At 42.1% G+C, this 9,348-nt stretch overlaps 2 protein-coding genes across 2 annotated transcripts; both read left to right on the top strand.

Annotated features, from left to right (window-relative positions):
- Positions 1 to 3,025, top strand: LOC109146481 (cation/H(+) antiporter 15-like). The gene is made up of 3 exons (XM_019294125.1): positions 1 to 363; positions 567 to 1,571; positions 1,755 to 3,025. Exons 1-3 carry the CDS (start codon positions 112 to 114, stop codon positions 2,874 to 2,876), a joined length of 2,379 nt encoding a protein of 792 aa, XP_019149670.1. The 5' UTR covers positions 1 to 111; the 3' UTR covers positions 2,877 to 3,025.
- Positions 3,026 to 4,981: 1,956 nt separating this feature from the next.
- Positions 4,982 to 8,397, top strand: LOC109146483 (cation/H(+) antiporter 3-like). The gene is made up of 2 exons (XM_019294128.1): positions 4,982 to 5,521; positions 6,133 to 8,397. Exons 1-2 carry the CDS (start codon positions 5,270 to 5,272, stop codon positions 8,251 to 8,253), a joined length of 2,373 nt encoding a protein of 790 aa, XP_019149673.1. The 5' UTR covers positions 4,982 to 5,269; the 3' UTR covers positions 8,254 to 8,397.
- The last annotated feature ends 951 nt before the right edge of the window (positions 8,398 to 9,348 follow it).

Consider the following 9,348-nt stretch of genomic DNA (forward strand, 5'->3'; position numbering starts at 1 on the left):
AATTCCCATGCATACACGTGTCTTCCCGCCACCTTTCTCCCAGCAATCATCATCACGAGACATTCTGCAATACCTAGCTAGGATTTTGTTGTTGAGAATCCGTTCTCCGTGATGGAGAATAGTGCACCCCCTGCGCCCCCTCCGCCGGGGCAATTGCCCGGCGCAATAGAGGATTACTGCCGGGCCGATATACACGTCCACTCCCGCGGGTTTTGGGACAATGACCCTACCGACCCGCGCCCCTTCCTCGGTTATTCTCTGCCTCTTCTTCTTCTTCAATTGTGTATCATCTTCGTCCTCACTCAATTGCTCCATTTGTTAATGAAACGCGCCCGCATGCCCCGCGTCGTCTCCGAGCTTCTGGTATTCAATTCTTCTCTGATCTGCCCTATTCGTTACAACAATTCGCTGTTTATCATTTGATTCCAAATTTGCAATAATGCGCGTACGTAGGGTTTCTCGCTCGCATAATGTGTTTTCCTGTCCTATATCTCTCAATGATCTGCAAGTTAGAACATGTATGGATTATGGAATGCTTGTTTTGAATTTGATTTGGTACTATACAGGCCGGCATAATACTAGGTCCGACAGTGCTAGGGCAAATTCCGACGTTCACAGAAACATTTTTTCCGGCGGAAGGACAAACCTATTTAGATTTATTGTCCAAAATTGGTTTTATCTACGCCACATTCATGTGTGGAGTGAAGATGGATCCTAAGATGGTTCTGAAGTGCGGCAAGAAGGCATTTACTATAGGAGTAACAGCAGTGATGGTTCCCTTTGCAGTTTTTACCAAAATTTCGAAAGGATTAGACCATTCAGAGATTAGTAGATATAGACGTTTGTCTGTGAAAGCCATCTTCTCAATACAGTTTTTGAGTTCGTTTCCCGTGACAGCGTCTCTGCTTGTGGATCTAAAGATCATTAATTCTGAGCTTGGCCGCCTTGCATTGGCCACGACGTTGGTTAGTGACTTGGTTAGCAATGGGGTGTCGACTGTTTTCTCCATCATCAAAATCGCAACCATGACAACGATGCCTGTACTGTCGGTGCATTCTTTAGTTATGACCACTGCCTTCATCCTGATTACTTTTGTAGTTGTTCGCCCACTTTCAGCCAGGGTTATCAAAATGACACCGGAAGGAAGGCCAGTAGATACGTCTTTTGTCATTTTCATGACTTTTTTTGTCCTGTTTACAGTCGTAGTCACGGATAATGTTGGGATTAGTTACCAGTATGGACCGTTCTTACTTGGTTTGGTGGTACCTGATGGGCCACCTCTGGGGTCGACACTGGTGGATAAGTTGGATACGATTATATCAGGGCTGTTTGGACCGCTTTTCGTGGCTTACTGTGGTTTGAGAGTGAACCTCATTGAACTGTATGATCTGGAGTTTGTAGCTGTCATTTGGGTCACCATTGCATTGAGCTTTCTGTCAAAGTATTTCACGGTTTTGTTAACTAGTCTGGCCTGCAATGTCCCTCTGAAAGGTGCTGCTTCTCTTGCCTTCATGATGAACACACAGGGCTTCATTCAGATGTCTTTCTACTTCAACAACGCTGTTAATCAGGTACATACACACATTTACTTTTTTAAATTTATTACTTTCTGGATTAGCAATGGATCGGATCTTGTTGCATTCTGTTACCCGCTAGGATATGGTTGTTTTCTTAATTGCTTGTTCTTCATCCAACTGATTGTACATGGTTTGCATAAATCTTATACTCACCCTTCTCCCTCGCTTGAAATGCAGACATTTGATGCCGAAACCTTTTCCATGCTCACTTCATCTGTGATAGTCACAGCAGCAGCATCGTATATCTTTGTGGGGTTCTTGCATGATTATTCAAGAACATATGCTGGGTATCGGAAAAGAAACATCGAGAATAGTTCACTGACCTCAGAGCTGAGGATTATGTCGTGTGCTTATCGACCAGATGATGTGTTGGCAGCAAAGAAGCTATTAGATGTGTCCTTTCCTTGCAAAGGGAGTCCTATCTCGGTCTATGCACTCCACCTGGTGGAGCTGGTTGGGCAGGCAACCCCGCTGCTAATTGATCACCAGCTAGGCCAAAAACATTCCTCCCAAGTTAGCAACGCCCGCTCACAAAAGATATTAGACATGTTTCAGTCGTTCGAAATGCAGCATTTGGAGTCAGCTACTGTGCAATTCTTTACAGCGATATCGATGCCCAAGTTCATGCACCACGACATTTGCTCGCTGGCGTTTGACAAGTTGACGTTTTTTATCATGCTTCCGTTTCACAGGAGATGGAACCAGCAGGGGAGGTTGATCTCAGACAGCACTATGTTGAGAACAATTAACTGCAATGTTCTGGACATGGCTCCTTGTTCTATAGGCGTTCTAATAGACCGTCATAAAATCAGGAAAAAGATGCCTGCAGGGCCATCGGCGGCTTACCGAGTGGCCGTGATATTCATGGGAGGATCCGATGATCGAGAGGCATTGGCCTATGGAAGGCGCATGTCAATGTCGCTCGAAGTCGAGTTCAGTCTGATCCGTTTAGTTCCACTGAACCCTGACATGGCCGAAAACCAGTGGGACACGGTTCTGGATGCAGAAATGCTGAAAAGCGTGAGGGTGTTAGGGCAGCAGCAGGATAACATAGTGTACAGAGAGGAAAGCGTGTCAGATGGGGCCGAAAGCGCTCTGATTGTTCACGCCATGGAAGAAGCGTTCGACCTTATTTTGGTAGGAAGGCGGCACAAAGACAACACGCCGCAGTTATCAGGGCTGACCGAGTGGAATGATTTGCCGGAATTAGGGCCTCTCGGCGACATGCTTGCTGCTGCAGATATCAACTTCCCGGTTTCAGTCTTGGTATGTCAGCAGCAACCTTTACAGCAGAAATGACAAGGTGCATGGGCTGCCTGCATTTTAGTGCTTCCATTTCTTCAATCAATCAGACTTCATGTATTCAGTCTATAGTAATAGTAATAACTAACTAATAATACTAATGTATTAGCATATTGTGTATATTTGTAAACTTGATGTTGTATCTACTCACTCAATTATATAAATGTTGTTACTTGTTAGTTAAATCATCTCCTTCCACTCGAGCCAACACATCTTGGTGTAGCAGAATGTTAACTATATAGATCTATTTAGAGATATTGTATATTTGTATGTGATAAACCCCTCCATGAGGGGTAGCTAAAGGAGGGGTAGCTAAATGAGTGAGGCACAATTCTCGTAACTAGACCGTCAAAATCGGGAGGGGAGCGGGGCGAGGTGCAAGATCCAAGGTGGGGTAGCTAAATGAGTGAGGCACGGTTCTCGTAACTAGACCGTCACAATCGGGAGGGGGCGGGGGAGGTGCAAGATCCAAGGTAGGACTAGTGTATGTATGCATCATATTAAATAATTATAATGGCCCGTTTGGTTCACGGAATAGGCCGGGAATGGCATAGCATTCCCAGTAATAGGCCTATTCCTTTGTTTGGTAACCATTTCTATTACCAGGAATAATATTCCTGGTAATAGCCTATTACCTCAAATAAGGTAATAGCTATTACTAGGCCCCCTGGTATTAGCCTATCACTAAACGCTCAGGAATAGATTTTAGAATCTATTTTCTTTTTTACCCATTTCTTTAGCCTAATTTTTTTTATCCTATATATAAATTTATCCTATTTCACCACCATCACCGCCGCCGCCACCACCACCACCATCGCCACAACCGTCGCCCCCCCCCCCCCCCCCCCCACCACCACCGCCGCCCCACCACTACCACCGCCACCGCCACCACCACCACCACCACCGCCATAACCGTTGCCGCCCCCACCACCACTGCCACAACCGTCACCATCACCACCACCACCGTCGCCCCCACCACTGCCACCGCCACCGCCACCACCACCACTACCACCCCAGCACCACCACCGCCACCGCCACCACCATCGCCACCATCACATATTTTTATAAGGGTATTTATGTCTTTTAAAACATATTTCATTTTTATTCCTTAAATCAACCAAACATTGTAATATAATTCCTAAAGTCTATTCCTTCCGCGAACCAAACAATAGAATACAATTCCTATTCTATTCCTTACCTATTCCATTCCTTATGGAATAGCATTCCTATTACCTCAAAATTCATTCCGTGAACCAAACGTGCTGTAAGGAATTAAACTTTACGAGTGTGATTTGTGTCGAGTCTGAATTAGTCTTATAGTATTTAAAAAAAAAAAATACAGAGTACTTAAATTGTAGAGCGGCAAATTATACTATAGACATTACAAGTTGAGTGGCAAATTACACTATAGACCCTGGTCCACATTACAAGTTGAACAATTTTCTCAACCTACTAAAGTACAAAAAGTCAATATCACCTCTACTAAGGCTCAGATCCACAATCTCCTATATGAAAATGCAACATTGGTGCCATTAGACCACAAGGTCTTAACATGTATTAAAAATTTATTTTAGGTATTATACAAAAATAAACATGCATTACACTAAAATTGAACTTTCAAAAAATATATTTTTAAAATATTAAAAATAAACATTCAATTGTCTAAAAAAAATAATAAAAACAAACATTCAATGTATTAAAAATGAACATTATACTAATAATCCATAGACCATGCCAAGGTTTGTTTGGATCATTATTATATGGACCATATTAAAAATACATTATTTAAGTATGGAAAGTAAACTATTTTGTATACTATCAAATAGTGTACATTTCACCAATGACCTTATGGTCTAGTGTCATGAAATGACTCTTTCATATAAGAGGTCATGGGTTCAAGCGACAAATATTGCATTGTCACAGAATTAACATGTATATATTGTATTCAGAGAAAGTACAATTATGTTGTATAATGTAATTCAATACATAAAAATTTGTCGAGATCCATAGACCGGCCCAAAAAGCAATTAACCCATTTCTTGTTGGCCCAAATAGGAACAACGATAAGAAACGACATTTCTGATTTCCCTCCATCCACTTTCATCTCTGCGCAAATAGAGCCTCGCGTGCGGAGTTCCTAAATTGACTGGCTGGGAACTTTTTCCGGCGATGGCAGACAGCTGGTCCGTCCAGTTCATACGTTCTTCAAACCGGAATGTCGGAAATTCGGAGGTGATTTCAGTACAAATCTCCCCATTGTTGTGTTCGCAAGTTCTACAATCCCTAAGCCCTTGCTTTTTTCCTTTTTTATTTCTATCTCTATATGCACCACCACAACATCTTCTTCTTCTCTGCCGTTCACCGGAGCAGAGAAGAGAAGATCATCAATCATGGCCACACACGGTGCTCAGCCGCCGCCCTTACTGCAAAACCCGGGCTCCACAGAGGATTACTGCATGGGACGGATGCTCGTCCATTCTCCAGGAATATGGGCGGTCAACACGGCTACCAATCATTTCCGATTCTTTGCTTATTCCCTGCCTCGTATGCTTGGACAGCTAGCTGTCATGTTCTTGCTCGCCGAGCTGCTGCATTTGTTGCTCAAGCGCTTCCGGTTGCCCCGCTTCGTCTCTGAACTTTTGGTACTCTTTCCATCTTCAATCGCCTTTCCTTTATGCAATTGTTAAATCTGCACAATTTAGGCATCCCAGCAAGGAACAAATGAACAATGCTTTATGGAAATAATGCTGTGTTTTGTATATCCCCAATAACGATTGATTGGATCTTCGTGACCTAATCAGAAATATGCCTCCTTGTTTAAGCGATTTCAATAATAATAATAATAAAAGGGAATATTGTATTTTTAGTCCTTTCACTTATATAGACTTAATTCATGAGTTATATGCCTGATCATCTTTGATTTTAGTCCCTACTATTTCTGCCACCAATATATCACTTAATAAAGTGGGGATTTGGTCTTTTAGGGGCTAAATTCATCACTTTGCACATAAATGAAGAGTTAAAAGATGGTTACACACACACACACATATATAAATATATATATATATATATATATATATATATATATATATATATATATATATATATATATATATATATATAAAACGACTAAGTTTATATCAGGGTTTTAACTGGATAACCAAAAATGTAATTTTTCCCCTTTTTATTGTGTTCTTTGGTTTAATCCTCCTTTTCTATTTGGCTCTGAAGTTAATTGGTTGTGAACCTACAGACGGGTATCATCTTGGGGCCAACGGGGGTGGGAAGATTAGAGTTTACAAGAAAAGTTTTAGTGATGGACCAGGCAGACTTTTACATGGGTTTATTGTCAAAAATTGGCTTCCTGTTCTTTATATTCCTGAGTGGAGTGAAGATGGACCTGGGACTGATTTCGAGATCTGGTGTGAAGGCGTGGACAATAGGAGTGATTGCTGTTGCCATCCCACATTTTATTTTTATCTGCTTCAGTGAAGTCGGAATAACGGAATATCCACAGATTCACAGATATAGATGGTCAGCTATTCGGGCTATCTTAAGAATACAAAGTCAGTTTTCGTTCCCCGTGATTGCACTTCTCGTTGTTGATTTGAAAGTTATGAACTCTGAGCTTGGCCGCCTTTCTTTGGCAACTGCATTGGTCAGTGACTTGCTTGGCACTATCGTCATGGCCATCTATGTCAATGTAAAGATGGGATCCATGACTGCAATGACTGTGGTGACAGTACAGGCTTTCGTTTCTGGCGTGGTGTGTGTTGCACTTATTGTGTTCACAGCCCGCCCCCTTTCAGCAATGATAATCAAGCGGACCCCTGAGGGAAGGCCGGTAGACAAGGCTTACATCATTCTTATGGCATTTCTGGTCTTTTTTGCATCCCTATTGAGTGACAATGCAGGGATGAGTTTCCAGTATGGTCCTTTTATACTCGGTTTGGCCGTGCATGGTGGGCCACCGTTGGGATCTACACTGGTGGACAAGCTGGATACAATTGTATCAGGGCTGTTTGGGCCGCTTATGGTGACTTTTGCTGGTATGAAAGTGAACCTATGCGAAATTTATGATATGGAGTTTATTGGGTATGTATGGTTAGCCATGCTGATATGCTATTTCATCAAATACTTGTCAGTTATCACCCCGGCTATAGCTTGCAAAGTTCCTATTACAGATGCTATTTCTCTTGCTTTCATCTTGTGCACGCAAGGCGTTGTGCAGATGTCTTTTTACTTGAACAACACTGTAAACCAGACATTTGATGAGGAAACCTTCTCCATGCTGGTGATGGCTATATTGATCATTGCTTCAGTCACGCATTTTGCTGTGGCGTCTATGTATGACTATTCAAGGACGTATTCTGGGTATCAGAAGAGAGACATCCAACACAATTCTGCCAACTCTGAGCTCAGACTGCTTACAGTTGCTCACCGGCTAGAAGATGTTTTGGCAGCCAGGAAGCTGTTCGAAGTTTCTTGTCCTTACAGAGAGAGTCCTCTTTCAATCTACTCAATGTTCCTGGTTGAGCTCGTTGGCAGGGCAACCCCGCTGCTAGTTGATCACCAGTTAGGCCAAAGGAACGCATCTAGCAACTCGCGTTCCCAGAAAATGATGGACATACTTCGTTCGTTTGAACTGCAGTACCTTGGGTATGTTTACGTGCAGTTCTTCACTTCGGTATCACTGCCAAAGTTCATGCACTATGACATTTGCTCCCTCGGGTTTGACAAGCAGACATCCATGATCATACTTCCGTTCCACAAGAAATGGAACCAGCAGGGCAAGCTTATCCAGGACAGCAACAGCATCAGAACGATGAACAACAACGTGTTGGAAACGGCTCCTTGCTCCGTGGGTATTCTGATAGACCGTCATAAGATAAAGAACCCGCAACGCATGTCATCACCAGTGCAACACGTGGCCGTGATATTCCTGGGAGGAGCCGATGACCGCGAGGCGTTATCTTACGCCAGGCGCATGTCAAGATCACCCTCGGTTTACCTCACTCTGGTGCGCTTCGTTCCACTGGACCCTGACCTGTACAACGACCAGTGGGATGCAGTCCTCGACGCAGAAGTGTTGAAGGACATGCGGATTCAGGCTAAGCACCAGGACAACATCTTGTACCGAGAAGAACGAGTGAACGAGGGGGCTGAGACCGCTCTCGTGGTACGTGACATGCAAGAAGTTTTCGATCTTATCTTGGTGGGGAGGCGCCATACGGATGACATGCCACAGCTGTTTGGACTTAGTGAGTGGAATGAAATAGCTGAACTCGGGCCTATTGGCGATATGCTCGCTGTGGATACCACTTTGCCTGTCTCAGTTGTGGTGGTGCAACAACAAGATACCAAAACCAAATGAGCAAGTTAGGCTTCAATCTTTAGCTCATCATTGTATCAAATGAACATTGATTCCAATGCTGATTTCATCACATGTTTCATTGTTCCTTTGGGTGATTGTTTGATTACAACTTTACATCTCTCATCATACATCTATACTGTTGCATCAAGTGCGCATGATGAGCACTAATAGACTATTTAATACTAAAATATTAAATATTAATATAAAAAAATATCTAGAGTTTGAACAATTTAGGATTATTTGGCTCAAAATGATGCCGTTTTGAGTGAACCATTTAAAAAGGAAGGGAACAATAACTAATTGACCGACTAGGCGACCTAGTCAGTGCCTAGGTGACGCTTAAGCGGTCTAGTCGATTGCCTAGCCGGTCAGCCGCCTAAACCATCGATTATGGTGATACGCTAGGCGCTGGCGCCATTTAATCGATGTCTAGGCAGAATTTTTGTAATACTGGTTGGTGTCTCTCTAACTTGAGTTTCTTGTTCTGCTAAACCAAAGGCAGTATTATATCTTATGCAAAATTCTCTCATACCGATTTGATTTGGCCTTGTCACAAATTGGCATGAAAAGGGTCCCCATGTCCTATGATACTTCCACCGTTACAATTCCCCTTAATTGATTCCATCATGAATTAATAAGAAATTTACAAATCAAAAATTATGTTTTGGTGATAAGGGTATTTGATATTTAATCAATGTAAGAGTTAATCTCTCCATAATGTAGTATCGCTTATACGGATTCATAGTACCAAAATAATGAAATGTTGTGTTTTACTTCTTTCGAATGCATATTCTTACTGATCACTATAAAGAGACATGATTACCATACATATCACTCCCTTTTTCACTATAAATATTTATAGTCAAATTAAAGCCAATGAGAAGGCATCAAGTTGTCAACATATAGATCAATCTACATCATCTTCATCCTCGGGTTATCTACCAAAACCTCTTTGCACTCTCCTAACATTCTGTAAAAATATACAGTACATACATGTATCAAAATTTCTTGAAATATAGTGAAATTGATTTTTACACCATTTAAAAAGCTCATGATTTTCACATTACGATTTTTACGTAAAAATTTGTGTTTAAT

The sequence above is a fragment of the Ipomoea nil genome, unplaced genomic scaffold (assembly GCF_001879475.1).
Source record: "Ipomoea nil cultivar Tokyo-kokei standard unplaced genomic scaffold, Asagao_1.1 scaffold1932, whole genome shotgun sequence".
Taxonomy (NCBI): domain Eukaryota; kingdom Viridiplantae; phylum Streptophyta; class Magnoliopsida; order Solanales; family Convolvulaceae; genus Ipomoea; species Ipomoea nil.